The 18,582-nt window shown below is 35.4% G+C and overlaps 2 protein-coding genes across 3 annotated transcripts; both read right to left on the minus strand.

The window, feature by feature from the left end:
• Window positions 1–642: 642 nt before the first annotated feature.
• Window positions 643–4,933, minus strand: LOC140811423 (probable splicing factor 3A subunit 1). The gene is given in 4 exon segments (XM_073169279.1): window positions 643–1,084; window positions 1,196–2,568; window positions 2,571–3,350; window positions 4,823–4,933. Coding segments are annotated over 3 exon segments (2,415 nt in total). The 5' UTR covers window positions 3,343–3,350; window positions 4,823–4,933; the 3' UTR covers window positions 643–814.
• A 2,661-nt stretch (window positions 4,934–7,594) lies between these two features.
• Window positions 7,595–17,129, minus strand: LOC140812161 (methionine S-methyltransferase-like). 2 transcript variants are annotated; one of them, XM_073170372.1, is made up of 12 exons: window positions 16,793–17,129; window positions 15,583–15,776; window positions 15,198–15,404; window positions 14,956–15,051; window positions 14,248–14,436; window positions 13,988–14,176; window positions 13,647–13,883; window positions 12,198–12,332; window positions 10,964–11,284; window positions 10,608–10,787; window positions 9,043–10,008; window positions 7,595–8,073 (listed from the first exon to the last, which is right to left on the minus strand). In XM_073170372.1, exons 2-12 carry the CDS (start codon window positions 15,748–15,750, stop codon window positions 7,768–7,770), a joined length of 2,994 nt encoding a protein of 997 aa, XP_073026473.1. In that variant the 5' UTR covers window positions 15,751–15,776; window positions 16,793–17,129; the 3' UTR covers window positions 7,595–7,767. The 2 variants fall into 2 exon arrangements, with proteins under 2 accessions (XP_073026473.1, XP_073026474.1); XM_073170373.1 differs by lacking the exons at window positions 15,198–15,404; window positions 15,583–15,776; window positions 16,793–17,129 and having other exon boundaries at window positions 14,248–14,503.
• Between the last annotated feature and the right edge of the window lie 1,453 nt (window positions 17,130–18,582).

An 18,582-nucleotide genomic window follows, 5' to 3' on the forward strand; every position in this document is an offset into this window, starting at 1 on the left:
GGAAAAGAGTGAAATTCATCCCTCAATTGTGGAAATTTTGATTCCAAACTCATTAATAATCAATATTGACCAACTCTATTCATCAAACAAATAATGTCTTCCTCAAAAGAGTTTTTTAGCATCTGAAATGAGTGCGACTCCAAACAAGAAATAACTGTGTAACAAAATCTAATTATCTTCCCTCTGTGCACGAAACAAACTCATTTGATTCAACCGATCGAGCAGCAACTAAGAAAACACCTGATTACTACCACAAAATTCAAGACCTGATTAGGACCACAGCTAAGCAACACTGATACGACTTATTCAGATGTTAAATGAAACTGACAAAACCAGCCCATGCATTCTTCTCACACCATGTTATGTAAAAGTTAAAGATGGATGGACTAAACAAGGATCAGGAGCGGGCAAAATTATGGTTTCAGAACAGATTCACCTGAGGACCGCCTTTAATTGATCCAAGAGTATATAAGAACTGAAAATGAAGACATCAAAATCTGAACTGTCATGGAGCAAGACTGTCTCATCAGATATAAGAGATAAACACAGAAATGTAAATAATGCAAGATAAATTCAAAAGAACCATGCATGTAATATATAACTAGAAAACTCCTATAACCCATGTGACAAGTACCAAGATGGTAGATCTGCAGTAGGTAAGATATAATAAGAAAAAGCAATAAATACTTCAGAGGTAGAGTACAAGTACAGTCTCTAAAATGAAAAAGGAAAATTAGGGCATTGTGTCCAATAATAGCTAATATTATATTGCAACGCCAGTGTTCTAATAAACCTTGGATTCACAGTATAATGTTCATCTCTTCCTGCCACCACGTTCCCTAAGAGATAGAGATAGCGAGTCTCCAGGACCAATATTGTAATAAGCAAGTGATAAATTGTCCTTGAGGAAACCAGCCTTCCCACTTAGCTTTTGTTTGTTTGCAGGAAGTTGAATGTCCCCAGCAATTTTCTCTTTCAAACTGCCAACTGTTTCTGATAAGGATTGCACCGTAATCTCCAGTACTTGCCCCTTGAGATTTGCTTCATCAACATTTGGAACAGAGATAGTGATATGTGCAGGACCCTGTAGTCACCGATGTAAAACAATTTATCAAAGGACATTGGTAAAGTATATCACACACACATACATATACATATAACATCTTCAACAGAGAGATGAGAAGAGGCTCAATACCGAATGTTTAACCAAAAATTGGTCTTCAGGAACAAGCATAGAATCATCAAGTCTTTGCCTCTTGGGTTCTGGTTCATCAGGCAGTGGAGGAGGAGCTTCCTCAGGTGGAGGTGGTGGAGGCATCCCTTGGAGCATAGGTGGCGGAGGAACCATAGGCATACCTGGTTGGGGCATAGGGATGTGAACGAAAGGTCTGGGACCACCCAACATCGTAAACTGGGATCCTGGAGGAGGTGGAACTGGAAGCATAGATGGAAGCAATGATGGCTGATTTGCCATAAGAGGTTGCCCATGAACCATAGACATAGGAGGTGGTGGTCGAACAGGAGGAACAATATTGATTACTGGAGGCCTAGGTGGTGGTGGGGCAATTACCCCAGTGTTGGTTGGCATAGAGTAGGGGATTGAGGTAGGAGGCCTTGGAATATTCAAGAGAAGGCCTGGAGGTGGAGGCAGTGGCCGAACTGGTGGCATACCAGGTATGGGAGGAGGAGGTGCTGGACCCGGAAGACTCCAGCCATCATTGTTCACATTATCATTTAGGTCCTCCCCACCTGTATTGTGAGAAATGGCTTGTGTAGTTGATCGACCAATACTTCCCGTGTGGCCATCCCATATGACCTGTTTTGGTTGCTCATCATTCTTCTTTTCAATCTCAGCCTTGACGGCATTAGAAACTTCTTCTTCGGTGGTACCAAAAATATCAGGACGTGTTCTTGCAAGTCCCACAATGTTCCTAGAAATTTCATCGTCTGCTGCAAGAGTTGTCTCCCTAATCTTAGCAAACATCCTGTCCTTCTGCTCCTTATACTTGGGATCAATGAGAGAAATTCTCATGTGTTCAGACATGTCATTAATGAGAACGAGCTCTCCAGTTATCGGTGAGACAACATATTTAGTTGGATCTTTTTCAGTTAGGATCCTATCTTCAGGCCGCTTCCAATTTTTCACTATTCTCATGGGTGGTTCAGGTTCTTCCGGAACTATTCTGGTCTCATTACTCTTCAAACCAACATTCTCTTCAAGACTAGCAGCTCTCATGCCATCCTCAACCAGTTGGACCTCTTCTTCATCCATATCCATTTCCACCTCCTTGCCGAGCTCAATAATATCCTCTTCTTCCATGGTGGTCATCTTGCTTCTCCTTATCACTTCCTCAAGTGTCATGGGAGGAGGTAAATCATCATCCTCATCATCAGCAAAGTCAATTGTCTCAACCACAACAAAATCATGCCAATCAATCATAGCCATCTGCAGTCGCTCCTGCTCGATCTCATCTTCAGCCTTCTGCCTGGCCTGTTCTTGTGACCGTTCCCATTCAAGACGATGTAAACAGCGTTCAAGGACAGTCGTCATATCCACGACACTCTTTGGAGCTTATCTGTCAACCCTTTCGAAGGCATCAGTACCTTTGAATATGCATCAGCCAGTGATGTAAAGAACATGAACATACTGTGTGTTGGCCGCAGGAAATGGAACTGGGGATTAGAGCTCTCCCTGCTAGTAAGACCAGTCAAAAATGACTTCCCGTTTCGGGCCACAAACTGAGCAGTGAGTTTAATTATATCTAGTTCCTCCCCTGTAATTCCTTCGGGAAGCCGAACGGTATACTGCTCTGCCTCCGGTGGCTCAAGTACCTTGCGGACAGGTCTAAATTGGGCCGTAGGATCAGGCTTCGTCAAAGCATCACTTAAATCAGCAGCTGGGGCAGCAGCACCTGGTTCTGGAACATCCTGGGAAGGCTGCTGCTGGGCAGAAACTTGATTCTGGGCCCGAGCTTCTGATAGGCGGTGCAGATAATAAGCATGGTAAGGATCAGAGGCATGTAAAAAGTTGAATTTTGCATTCCCTTCATTGTTTGCCATGATTCTTTTCTCAAATTCTGGTCCATTTTTTGCCACAAACTGGGAAGTTTTATCTACAATGTTTCTGATGTCAGGGGGCGGATATATAATTCCTATAGTCCTAGTGTGGGTAGCAACTGAAGGAGGAGCTGAATTGGATTTATCATTAGCGGTTGCTTGGCCTTCAGTAGGCCCATTTTTCTCATCTTCAGATTCGTTGATCACTTGAGCAAGGGGAATCGGACCAAGATTCCCATCAACTGGCGGCGCAGGAAGGGGCAGTATCGAGAAGGAACCTAGCATTTTTCAATCTGCAGAAGGCAATCCATGTGGAACATTGCTCAGTCAAGTTGTGATCTTACAATGGCCAAGACCAAGTATAAAAAAAGTGTCTAATTCAGGAAGAAATTTTAGCAATATAAATTAAAGGTATCAAATTCGGAAAAGAAAACCAAAATAAAAACAAAGATAAATGCGGAGAAAATTGAGAGGCAAATTCATCGAACACAGACAAGAATAAACTAATCAACAATGTAAAAATTATAACACCAAAATGTTGCCTATATCACGTTTTACTTAGAATAATTCGCCAAAAGCTCAAGAGAAATATTCAATCCCAGAGGACTATCCTTGTTGGTGGAAAACTCCTCAAATTTGAGAGTCACTTCGCAATTGCTTGTGGAGCTTATGTGGCGGTTAATTTCTTACTTTCTCCCAGATAATGTGGGACCACCCCATAGAGAAATGCCCGCTCTAAAGACTCTCATTACTGACACTGAACAAATTACACCTACCACCACCTCTTCAACTCTCAAACTTGAACAAAGAAGCTCATTCATGCTACCAAATTAGGAATTCGGTTGCGAATGCTGTACAATAATTTGCAACGTCAGGCGAGCACAAATAAAAAAAATTAACTTCGATAAGAAATGCCACGTTCAATTAGCTGGGAATACGTTGAATGGCTCCTAGATTTTGACCTAATTCTGTTCATTTTTTAAAGCTTAAAGGGTGAAATGCTTGGGATGAGCTTCTCTAAGGAGGCAATTGGATTGATGGATGATTTGAAATATATTCAAATGTATTTTTGTAGTTATTGAGAAACAAGACCATAAACTTCAAATCCCAGCATTTTCAAGTTATATAGTCTTTCACTTTAGTTCGGACAATATTTCAAATTCAACTCATAATTAGATCATTCAAAATCTATTATATTTATGTAACTAATGTATAAATAAGTAATATATATTGTTAACTATGATACTATAATAGATTTCAAATCTATCTCCCAAATGAAACGTAAAAGTACTCGAGTCCAAGACTGGATTTTCACCAAGAATCATAAAAAAATAAATAAAAAAATAAAAATCAAACATTCAGATGTTGGCGTCGGCATTTGAACTGGGATAAGAATAGCAGGAAATATAATGGTCCGAAATAACCTAACATCAGATGTCAGCATCCGTATTAACCGAAATTTTTGAAAAAGAAAAAAAATAAGAGAACCCATTTTCCATCACTGCGCACCAGTCACCACTCATTTTTGTTGATTCCAGCTACCATTTAATTCACCATGTCCATTCAGTTTATGTGTATATAAATGATTCAGCGACTCAACACTAAAATACTAACAATCGTACAACCAAAAGCAGCAATCAAACAAAACTCATGCCCACATATTTGGGAGAAAAGTGAAGGGAAACGTGAGAAAAAGAAAGAGAATTAGCCTATAATACCAAATTTTAAGGGCTTTTTCGAGTTCAAAAGGTTGAATAGTGCTTACCTTAAGACTTCTCACCCATCAGCGTTGAGGTAGGAGATGGAAGGATCTAGGGCAGAAGCAGAATACGTCTCGATCATTTCTTCACTAATGAAATGGTTTTTGTACATTTGGACCGGGCCAAGCCAAGCCCAAAGCTAGATAATTCTATAAATATTATGGCCCAATACAAAATAATTAATTTATTTTTAAAAATCAATTAATTAGATTTTACGTATATTTTTTTATAATAGTAACCAAAACAAAATTGATTTAACCATTTCTTAAAAATTTAAAGTTCACTCAATGAAAATAGTAGAGGAAAATGTAACAATAATGAGGATATTTAAATGAAGAAAAAATATATATTAACATCTAATCAAAATTAGTTACTTTAAGACTCTATGTTAATTAATATAAGTATAATAAGGACTGAGAAAAATTTTAAAAAAATTGAGACAATTAAATCAATTCTGACGATACCAGCGGTTCAGCCGCATGATTTATATCTTGGTCTTCCAACTGTTTCTAGAAACGTAAGAGGATTCAGTTCCAATACTTGGTGGAAAGAGCGGTGAAACAGATGTAATGATTGAATACTAAATGGTTTTCATAGGAGGCAAAAGTTGATGAGATCCTATTTATGTGGGCACTACCCTCACTTTATTTCAATGAGTAAGATCTTTCCACACATACAATTTCCAAAAAAAAAAGTGAGTCATATATATGCATGAGCAAATCTTGGTCATCCATCCTATCATGGGGACAATACCCACATGGGTAAGATGAAATAAATAAGGGGCAACGAGGTGCTCATCAAATCTATCCTCCAAGCTATCATAGGGATACTCGGTTTTGGTGTTATGATCTGAAAGGTACATATTCATGACATGATGGCTACAGACTCCAGAGAGGGCTATTTGATCTGCCAATGAACCTTATTCTATTATTCGGCAATTAGACATCTTTGGAAGGTAACCAGATTTGCGCACCTACTAAAGGTTGGTACAGGCAAATACATAATGGACCTCTGCCTATGAATGAAGGAGATGTTAACGAAGTCCGAGTTTGAAGAGTCTGTTGTTCATACTTGGGCAGTTTGGAAGGCGAGGCAGACATAGTTACATGGGGTTAAGGGTCAAGCAATGGCGACCAATGTTGCTTGGATTTCGGTTCTACTTCAGGTTTTCCACCACGCGAACACGACTACCTTTGCTAATGGGGTTGGGAAGCGTAGGACCCGTGTGCATCATTGGTTACTGCCGGCTATAGGATCATTAAAAATGACTACTGATGCATATATCAACCATGATTTAAATAGGTTCAGAATTGGGGTGTGCTAAGGGATAACCAAGGTCGCCTTCTCATGGCTTTTGGCAAACAGATTACACAGCCTCTCTCGGTAGTCCATGGCGAACTCTTAGCTATCCTTGAAGGTGTAAAACTACTCTATGAGAAGAACTTTTTTAATGTATTGATTGAATTGGATTCCTTACTAACAGTGCAAGCAGTCACAGCTATTCAAGATGATATTGGCTATATTGGTGTATATGCTATTGAAATTGGAAAGCATATAAAAATACTAGTAATTTCAGATATTGCACATGTTGGTAAACGGCTAATATAGTATGCCATAAAATTGCTTATTTTGTTCCACCCATCCATCGTTCGTCTGGATGAATGGTGAGTTTCTTTACTGGTTAGTCAGGCTTGTAATGGATTATTATTCTTAATACTGTTACAATTTTCTATCAAAAAAATATTATATGACACAATACAAAATGTAGGGCTTGTTAACTTTCGTTTTCGTTCATTATTTTAATTTAAGTGATTTTATTTTTAAGAAACATTCGATTACTTGGTCATAATCATCATCTTCATCATTATCAATTTAATCTCTTGATATGATCACAAAATAATTGCGCCAACACGATTCACAAAATTATTATAAATTACCCCAAATTTGAAAATGAAAATAATAACTATTTATTAACGTTTATTTCAATTAATTATTTAAAAGATAATGTATCATGGAATAGTGTTATTAAACTAGTATAAGCGCTATAATTGATAAAACTAAGTTGCATAGTCTTTAAATAAATATATACACACACACACACGATTCTTACAAGACAGCGTAAGCACTATAATCGATAAAATTTAGTTGAAATATTCAGTTGTATCGATGAATTAAAAAGATTAGGGCTGATATCTACAGATAAATTATATTTTATTGTTAAGTGAAATTTCTTATTTTCAAGAAAAACGACACATGATTTCAAATTTAAAAAAATGTTTATTAATTCTTAATAATGAAATTTTATCACCTTATTTCAATCTCCTGCCCCAAAATATATATTTGTCAATTTTTAAACCTCCCAATATTATTATGCATGATTATTTTAAATATTCACAACTTATAAAACAAAATTTTTGTATTGTATTTAAATCAAATACATTGTGTTTTAAAATTTTAAATTTATCAGTACTAAGCATATCCCAAAAATCAATTCAACTATAATTTAATAACATTTGGCAAACAAAAACTCTTGGCATTTGTTAAAATATCCTATTAAATAAATTTCAAACTTACTTTTTTATAACACAAATTATTCCCACAAAATCATTCCCCTAAATTTTTTTTTCCCAAATCATAAGAGAGATTGTCTCCCTATACATCAAATAGGGCTTGCAAGGATGGTAGTATTCAACTGATGAGAGGCTTCACCTTGTTTTACATGCAAGAAATAGAAATATTAATTCACAAAAAATAAAAAAAGAGGTCAGTGAAAAAGAGACTACAGAATGTGAAATAAATAACATTCAGTTCACCTCAAATGCATAATTTATTTCTCAATATATTTTGTTGTACAAACCTACTCGATGACAACAAATTTCACAACAATCAAGTTGTGAAGAAACAGAAATCATTCCTGAGGTGCGTAAGAATTTAACTTTCAGGGATTAGTTCAGTTACTTACTAAGCTTTTGAATTTTGTGATACAATCTAATGCACGCTGGAAATCACTGTCTGTCGAGCCGAATGTGAAGCGACAGTAACCAGGGATTCCAGTCCATGAAGCACTATTGATGCACAGACCACAGCTCTTCAGCATGACTTCCCCAATATTTGAGTTATCAAGCGTGATTTCCTGAGTACCAGTGCCGGAAGAGTTATTACTTTTGATAGTCTTGCCAAGATAGGCAGAAGGCTTTGCTACAATGGAGACACCACCATGAGCTTCGAGAACATCCCAACCACAACTTTCAAGTGTCTGTCAAGCCACAGATCACAAAATTTGCATAAATGTGAATAAAAAGATGGCATATCCAGGGATAAACCAAATTTTGATTAGAACTATGACTTAGGGCATCCGCATCCGTCGGAATTAATTCATGTTAATAACTCTCCATCTCATCAAAAATGATGGGGTCCACGAGCCACATATTCATTACATTAACACTTCCCCATTATTAACACACACCCACATTCATTTAATTTCACTACATTTAATTTATGAAAGAACCGTTGGTGAATAATGTTAGCGACGGTTTTTCAAACACTGTCGCTATTAGCGACGGTTTTTAATAAAACCGTCGCAAATAACGACGGTTTTTAATAAAACCGTCGCAAGTTGCGATTTTTTTTAAAAAAATAAGAAAGTAGTGACGCTTTTGAATTTGCGACGGTTTTTGAAAAACCGTCGCAAATTTCGGATTAACGGCGTTCATTCTGATGAATTTTTCTGCTGACTTGGCACAAAAAATTAATAACACCTCCACCCACATTGGTGCTTTAATGTTAATGGGTGTTAATAACACCCATTAACATACCAATGTGGGTGCCCTTAGGGGTATATCATGATACCAAACACCAATATACCATTAAGCCATGACCGATAGAAATAATATTTTAAATCGTAAAAGACTGTGCGCCAAATATGTGACCTCCACGCTATCATCAATAGTATCATTTAGTATTGGTTGCTTAATGAAAAGGAATAGCAAGTCTATTAGTAAAAGTACGGTTTAATTTTTTTAAACCATATTAGGTAAGAAGAGCAATTGTTGCTTCCCCTACAGACACATGCATACACATATATATATATTTATGTGTGTGTGTGTGTGTGTCACAAGTATTGAATGTGAAATATGAAGATATTTCAAAAACTATTATCCCTACTTGACCATGTTTTTCAACATCCCCGCTGAGTGATAGTATTGATATCGAGAATAAATTATACCTGCTTCAATTGTTTATATCTATTTCCAAGAAGTTCAGTCTGCTCTACGATGGCATTCAGCAGATCACCCGTCTTCTGCTCTTGAAGATCCATCAATTTCTTCACTGTATATTTTATAGTGCTATGAGGTTTGCTTAATCCGGCAAAGCTATGGAATGTATCCACAACAGATTGCTGATTTATAAGAAGAAACCCAAACTTAAGCCCACTACTAAGCATCTTAAAAAATAATCCTCCAAGTAGAGATACACAAAATGTTGGATTGGTAGAGGAAAGTTTCTCCAGAGTAGCTCTCAGATTCCAGCCATCTACACCTTTGGAGTTAAATTCAACCCCTGAGAATGAAGTATCTAGTATAACTCTTGCTCCAAACTTAGCACAAATGGATAAAAGAATATTTATCTCTTTGTTACTGTAAACCGTCCCAGTGGGATTGACTATTGGACCAGAAATGTAGATCCATGGTTTGTTTAGAGTCTTCAAAACGTCTGTAAGTGTTTCTTCTGTCAGCTTGAAACCTACTTCCGAATATGTAGGAATATTTACAATTTCGGCATTCAAAAATTTTGCAGCAGATACATAATTTCCATTAGTACCAGTAGGGAAGCACAGTGTACCGCCCTCGTGAATGCAGCAGAGCACCCACTTACAGAAAAGTGCCACTGGGCAGTCTGCATATATCAATTCTGTGCTGCTAGCCGATGGGAAGCCGTAATTACTGCTAATTAATTGTCTTAAACCATGTGCAACATCAATTTCGGGTTCTGTTATGTTCTGCCTAGCGAAGCTCTCGAAGATGGCAGCCTTTACGGGCGTTATTATGGGCAAAAAACTTTGATCGATATCCATATGGACCAGGGTAGATTTTTCCCGTTCATCTGTTGCCAACTCCGCCTGATCAAGTACCGAGATAGTGGAACTAGAAAAGTCATTGACCTTAGAAGTTCTAGTCGGCTTGGCATTTCTCTGCATGGGAGTAAAGAATCAAGCGAACAGTTGATAAAGCAAATTTTTATAATGAATTTGACGTGAATATCTGTTGAAATAACACTCTCATCAGCAATTTAAGATGTTTGATCACATCATAGAATCTGAAATTGGGATAAAAAAATTTAAGCGTTTCAAAAATATCTCAGGTCAAGAACAAAGTACGAAGAAGAGCCAAATCTCTCTGGGTATGCGCATACGTACACTAGTCCAACCTATGCCACGATCCAGGATACAGAATAGGTTAATAATTGGCCTACGACAGAAAATCTTGGAGTGTTGGATTATGAAGTTACGATCATTAGGAAGCCATGAATCATGAACCTTTAGAGATAATTGTTTGAAGTTTTAGAGCATTACAGTTTTGATAAAATGCAGAGAGGATTAAAATATAAAATCATATTTTGGTTCTTCCATTTATCTTCAAATAGTAACGTTTGATAATTTCACGAGGCTTTAAATGGTTTGAAAGGATCGTAACCATCACATGAGATAAATAGCAGATATATATTTGATAATAAACCAGACCACTCAAGACATCTCGAATGGCAGATAGATATATAAGTTGACCAACTAACCTGAGCAGGTGGACGTCGATCAGCAAGTTGAAAAGACAGGAGCTCATGGAAAAGACAACCATAGTAGTACTGACTAACTATGGCTGTACTTCCTTGTAAGAGTTCCACGGTCTTGCATAGTGCTTTAAACATTGTCTCTTCTTCTGTTATCACAAAGGCCACCTCCAAATCCGAATAAACCTAACAGGAACAGAAAAGGTATGGGACGAGCTTAAAATTCAGGTTACAATAAAGAGGTTTAGAAATCGTTTAAAAAAACACTGAAAAAATCTTTGCTTATTTAAATACCTTCTATGTCCGGACTAGCTCCGGACATAGAACAAATCCCATTACCTAATATTAGATAATTTACACACCTTATTTTTTAGTAAGCCACAGACAATTGCTGCATGTGATGGAAGAGGAGTTCCAGCGAGATATTTTAGGACTCCATTGGAAGTGGGAAGACTAGATAACTCAAAATGCTCCGAGATGTCTAGAAACAAACGACATCCAATTTCTTTGGTGATATCTAAAAGAAGCTCAAATGCAGAAGTAGTAACTGACTCAAAATGAGCTATCCCAGTGATGACCACCTCTGGCTTCAATTTTTTTATCAGCTCTACCATCAAATCTGACTGGCGAGGTGCTTCAATGACTGTGATTTGTTCCTCAACATTTCTCCCAGGTTTTGTCCGCTACGAAACAAGCACAAAATATCAGAGTATATTACCTTCTTTCGCTAGGTTAACACATGAAATGTTCACATATGTGCTTAAATCCTCCTGGACAAACATCTGGGATAAGTTCATGAAACTGCCTATCATGTTGTCTGTTTAAATGTCTGCTGGTATTTTTCTATCTATCTTTAAGTTTATATACCAGAAGAGAAAAAACTATGTCACATAATTCAACATATTGAGATAGTCTCAAAGCATTATAAACCATATATACAATAGCGATCCACGAGAAATAAAAAACAATCTTTTAACAAGGAGAGATGGTGAATAAACTGGTTCCGATATAAAATTAGACACAGAACCACTCTAACCATTACTATATGTACATCGAAGTATGCATGCATATCTTAGCTGGGAACAAGAGAGAGTATAAACAGGTGCCTATATGGTAAAATTAAAAAATATCTAAACCACAAATGGAGAAATACAATATTAAAGCACAATATGATAAGATTCACATTGAGAAATAAATTGGTAATAACACAATTTAAAAGCTGCAAATGCCAAAAAATTAGGTGGTCAACATTTTTAAAAGAGAAAATATTCTGCACAGGAAATACAACAAATGAGAGTGTGATTCAGTGGACATGGCCATGCATGTCAGCAACAGACACCTAGAAAGTCTTCACAAACCTTTACTCTTCAGTCTTCACGAATATGAGACAGCAATCGGGAACCACTTCTCTTCAAGGACTAGTATGTACTATTTTCCTGACTCACTGATGCCTTAACGTATTTAAAAAAAGCAATCATACATGGCCCCTCTCAAATATGAAACATTGCTGACTTATAGATTAGGATTATCACTAACTGCATACCATAAAATCAGAAACTGATGTAATTGAACAAAATGACTTCAAAATAACCATACCTCAATATTCAGGGATGTTAACCACTGCCTTGGTAAATGTCGCGATAATTGTTCATCAACAATGGCGAGGCGGGGGGACAACATTCGAAGAGCACTTTCAATTGCTACAATCCTCGATGGAAATATAACAACATTCTAGCCCAAAAAAAAAAGCAGGGAAAGAATGCCACGTCAGATATTTATATATATTTTTTGTAATAAACAACCTCACTTTACATAAGAAATCCAAGTTTAAAAGCTATTCTGAAGATAGTATATCAACGCCAAAAGACTCTTTGTCCATAAAGACCTTAAAGCCGAATAATATGGAAAAATATCAAGTAATAAACTTTCTTCTTTGGAAAAAATGCAAAAAACTTGCAAGTCATCCTAAAATTGAGGTAAGAGCATCTAAAGCTATGTTTGGCAAAATCAGTCTAAGGGCTTAATTTTCTTTGCAGAAGATTATATGACAGATCGAGAAACTACACAAAAAGGCATGACTGAGAGTGCCTCCATGGACAAAGAGATATGATTTTTGACCAATTCAAAAAGGTATCGGTTTCATAAGTAATGAGTGGAATTAACTATACAAGTAAAAGCAAGTCTAACTACTTACCTAAGGTCATAACCATCCCATTTACATTATTTTGGTGCAGGTTTTGCTCTACAATTTTTGAATCTAACACACACATAAAGCATCTTCAATTCACCTATTTCAAATTTTACTCTGGAAAAAAAATCCCAAAATATTCTCTACTTTTTATTTTATCTCATAATTTATTCCACCAAAAATATAATTACAAATCAATATATAATCTTATTGTAATAATTTAAACAATTAATTAAATTAATAATATAAACTAAATATATTAATATTTTTAAGTAATTCATTCCACCAAAAAATAATATTTTAAAATACTTTTATAATATATTGTTAATAAACTAATAATTAATAAATTTAGAAATTTGATGTTCTTAAAAATTCAGATTGTTCTAAATTTGATGTTTTTTTATTTTTATTTATGTTAAGCTGCATGTCGTTTGATATTTTATTTTATTTATGCTATGTTGTATTGATATCCTTTACTATTTTTCATGTTATGTACTATTGATATCGTTGTATTTGTTTACCGAACAATAATTTCATAAATTATCGAGTTTATTATATAAATATATCATGTCAATATTTTTTAATTTTTTTTATATGGCAATAATAAATATATTTAATTGAATAAAGAAAAAAAAAGGTATAAATATGATTATTTCTAAAATAAATAATTCATTAAATTCTATATTTATTTATGAAATAATAAAAAATTATCAAGAAACTTAATTGGAAAAAAATAAAAAAGTATATTAAAATAATAGATACCGCAGCTACAGTGCTGAGGCGCAAAGAACCATAAAGATAGTGAGTTAAGTTATTTCAATCCCAGTCAATAAGAACATCAAATGAAACTCACTTACATCTGCAGTAAGTGGTACGTGATGGTATGTTCTCATGAATCCAGCAATAAGACTGCGAAATCGTCTGCTTCCAGCTGGTGATTCATAAGGGAAAAAAGAAATCTCTTTTAGAACATTAGCAAGATGAGCTAGGAATGGTATCTTCTCATCTGCAACAGAGTCATCTTCAAAGGACAAATCCAAAGAACTGCTGATATCTTTGAATCCATTTCTTAGAAACTCGAAAATTTTTTTTACCTGTCAGAGAAACAGAATGACTATCCTTCACTTTCATAGTTTCTTTACCTAATTGCACCGTATGGTGAGTTTCAAGATGTATCTGTACATTTAAATTTCCATACCTGATTAGGTTGTCGGAGTTGACAATTATATACAGATAAAGCATGAGATATATGACCCCCAGTTTGGGCATAGGCCCAGGCAGTGCGGGCACAAATAGGTTGGTCTCCACCAAGCCCCATGAAGAACTCAAATCGGTGAGGACTATTCTTTTCAATTTCAACTAAAGCTGAAATATCCGTATCAGCAGCCTGCAACATTAGATCTTCAAGATGTGTTTATTTCATGGACATAGGTATTGCATTAAAGTTGTTTTTATCACCTGAATAACTTTAGTTTGCCAAGGCTTGTTCACACGAAGGCCTCGACGTTCAAACAAACGCTTACATACAGCTTGTCCTGGTCGACCTCCCATATTAAATATCATAATCCCGAGAGGTTTTATAACAGAGATACCTTCTTCAACAGCTCTTGCAATAAGCCCTAAGCCAAACTGGTCCTCCACAAAGCCCTGAAGACAACAAATAATAGCTCAACAAACCAGTGGATTGAGCATATTTTGAATGGACTGAACATCTCTGTAAAACGAACCGCGACTAGAATGAAATGAATGGTATATGAAACCGCATGTATTTCCGACAATAAAAACAAACTGAAATATCTTGAACATAAGACAGATAAGCATTGGAAGAATGCATGTGAAAAAACCACGATAACTTTAAACTGAAATAAACCTGACTGAGCTGATCTAGTTGAGAATTGGATTTGTGAATTTTTCAGGAAGGCAGTTAAAAAAAGTTAGACAAATTTTGAGGGGACCAACAAAACTGGAGTTTTGGAGTGAGTACTCAATATTACAGAGTTCATAACTTCAGATACATTACTTAGGCTGCAGGCTGCCTTAGTGACACATTCATGTACAAACAAAACATTCACAATCATAATGCAATAACATCCTTCATCATGAAGCATTTAGATGCGGGTAAGTCAAACAAGTATAAGAATGAAAAAGTTCACATGGTACACCAACCTGGAGGGCGCAATAGTTGCTCAGGGAATGTAAGAATTCTTCGCTGGCATTTTCTGTAATCATCTTGGACATAGCATCAGGATTAGGGTTAAGAATCTGCATAGTGAACAATTTTGGAAGAATCCCTCAAACACCAGAATAAAATCGAAAAAACAAATAACTTTGGCATTACTTTACATGGAAAGCTTATTAATTTCCTAAAAGTTGCATGGAGAATTTCATTCATAAATTGATGAGAATACCTGAGGTATGCATCCAATGATTCGCTCAAGTTCTATGTGATTCTCTCTGCAGTAAGATAGCAGATCAGATTCATGAAATTCGACCCGGTCAAGTAAAGTTTTTTTCTCAGCATCATAAATGGGTTGACCATCGTCATCAAAAGCATTCAAATACAGATTTATCCAAGAAATTTTAACTGCTCTTGGATTTATATCAAGTCCATATACCTGCAAAGTGATTTGAGTCCACTAAGAAACCTCAATAGACTTAGTTATCAAATCTCAGTACAATGAGTGGAACACAATAAAGGTATAATATCTGGATATGGGATGCATGAAAACTGTAACATATTACGAGAAATAAAACGCACAACCAAAAAACTGTTAGGATTGAATGATTCCAGACCTTTAGAGGCAACCATTTCTCAGCAACTGCAATGGATATCCATCCATTTCCACAACCAAGCTCAGCTACCGTCTTCTCCGTAAAAGTTGAGTCCGGATGCCTGTTCAGTCCTTCATAGAAAGTGAAGGACCAATCCTCAGGGACAAAAATGCTTGGTATAACCATCATCTTAAGTTTCTTTCTCTTCTGAAAACCTGTAATAAAGCATACGCAAATGTAAATACAACTAAAGTATGCTGCAAATAGGGAGATGAAGAAACTGTTGCAAAAACATTTCAGTCTGCTAAAAAATGAAATTTGACCAACATAAAAGGAAACCTATAAAAACACAATATAGGCAACCAATAAAGCTCACATATATGGACAGAGCAATAAAAGTAGGCAATTAAACTCATTTGAAGCAGTCCAATATGTCGATTGTTTGCCGTAGACACATACTAATGAGCACTAAGAACTCACCTGATGTTCAAATTCATCCAGTTAGCCACTTAACTGCATTGCTGAATCCATACATCAAAGTCAGCCTAGACTGAGCTCGATTAACTTATGTACCCTTTTAAGGCTTCGACTTCTTTCATTTGTTCAAACAAAATATTTTTTAAAAGAAAAAACAAATGATCGCTCAAATTTTAATTTGTAGGGATAAAAGGTTGGTTTTTTTCTTTTCATTTTTTTTCCTGAAATAATTTCCGTTTAATTAAATTACATTCCTAAAAATAATTTTTTTCCTAATTTTACTTCATCCCAAAAAAACACCAATCATATATTTTATTCCACGAAAATATCACCCAAACATCTTCTCTAAAGTCTCTCCCAGAACTCCAAAACAAAAGCCGAAAAGCATTATGTCAGCATATCAAGACAGAATCTATGGTACTTGATCACAAACATCTTATACACTGTGCAACTGTATACAATCCAAAATAAAAATATGAAGTAAAGATAAATCAAAGGTCAACATCGTGAAATTTTACAAGGAATTCATACATTCTGCTTGCTTTTTTCCGAACCTATACTTTCTACTATCTTAAACGAGTAGACAAAATCCAAAAAGAAGCACCGAAAAACCATCCAAAAAATTCTGTTAATTGATTAATTAAACCTCCCGACATAAAAATCTTCATCAAATTATTGTAAAATGTAAACAAGCAGAATCATCCAATAATCAAACACAAGCAATTGAAATATTGAAGAAGAAAAAATCCTCGACCTTCATACTGATCGAGGTAGACGTCTTGAATTTGGAAGTGGTAAGTCTGAAGGCAACTCTGAGAATCTCCCTCAGATGCGAACCGTTTCTAGAGATCCGACAGGAAGATCCGAGCATTGGTTCGGGTACTCGGGTACTCTAGTCTCTCCAAGAGTGATCGTAGCGCACTGTACGCCGAGTCACCGGACCGTTCACACTGCTTCAGAAACTCTTCCATGGATTCACACACACTCGCACCACCCATTATCGTCCTGAAAAAACGCAGACACTGCGTGTATATGTGCTCTTCTGAGTCACAGAAATGACGACGAAGGGAGGTTTATATAGATATAGGGGTGTGTGTGTATATCTATATAAAGGGAAAATTTATTATAGAGTAGAAAACAAGATATATAATACACGTACAGGAAAAAGTTTCATATTTGTTTTATATTTTTATTATTTCAATTTCGTCATTTGAATGTGCTCTATATTTTTTATTTTTATGGGATGAATATTTTATTTAAATCAGTATAAAAAAATATTGTTTTTTATGTTAAAGATATTATTTGTTGTTGTAAATATAACAAAGTTGAATCGTCTCACGAATAAATATATGTGAGACCGTCTTATATACTATTTTAATATTATAAAGTGAAGAAGCATTTTAAAAGAATTTTGAAAAAAATTATTAAAATAGAATACAAACGTATAATAGAAAACAAAATTGTTAGTTATAATTAGCCATAACTGAAGTTGGTTAAGAATTAAATATAGTTCGAGGCACGATGGGAAAAAATACTTACAATCTATAAAGTATTAACATGAGCATTAGATCGAGACTGACGGTCTCACGGGTCGTTTTTCGTGAGACAAATCTCTTATTTGGGTCATCTATGAATAAGTATTATTTTTTAAGCTAAAAGTATTATTTGTTATTGTGAATATCGGTAAGTTGACCGTCTCATAGATAAAGATTCGTGAGACCGTCTTACAAAAGACCTACTCTTTGATCGACTATCAAAAATAATATTCCTGCTAAATTAAACATCGATATTACATAAAAACTCTTGTCAAAATATCTCTTAGGTTAATTTTGTATAATGGATCTCTAATCTGATCTAAATCATGAAAATTATTAGTTTCTATGTCAAGACAAAAATTCAAGTGAAACCGTCTTTAGGGTAAATTTTATGAGACATGTCCAACTCATGAAAAAATATTATTTTTTGTATCAAATGTATTTTTTTTTCTCTTAATGTGGATTGAGTCAACCAGTCTAACAGATAAAAATTTGTAAGATCATATCACATGAGAGCCAAATATTATTATTATTATTATTATATATATATATATATATATATGGAACGAGTCGATTCATCTAACAGATATACATATGTGAAACTATCTAGCAACAGATATAGATATGTGAAACTATCTCACAAAAGATATACCCGTCCTATTTAGGAGAGATAAATTTAAATTACTTCGATGATAAAATATAAAAAATATATAATTACGAAGAAAATTCAAATCTCGATAGCATCTCTGAAATTATATAAATACTATCAATATGATCTACTGTAGTAGCCCGAATTCCAAATTGGGTAATTAACGGAGTAATGGTGATTAAGAAGGTTTAATGTGTAATTAAGAAGGTTTAATGTGTAATTTTGACCGAGTCATGATCGGACGGACCGAAGATGGTTCGGAAGCACCGAAGAGTTCGTAAGGTCCGAAGTGAGTTCGGTGGATCCGATCATTAGGTGTCAAGAGTTGATCGACACGTGGGAGTTCGGACGTTCCGAAGT

The sequence above is a fragment of the Primulina eburnea genome, chromosome 14, assembly GCF_022965805.1.
Source record: "Primulina eburnea isolate SZY01 chromosome 14, ASM2296580v1, whole genome shotgun sequence".
NCBI classification, from domain to species: domain Eukaryota; kingdom Viridiplantae; phylum Streptophyta; class Magnoliopsida; order Lamiales; family Gesneriaceae; genus Primulina; species Primulina eburnea.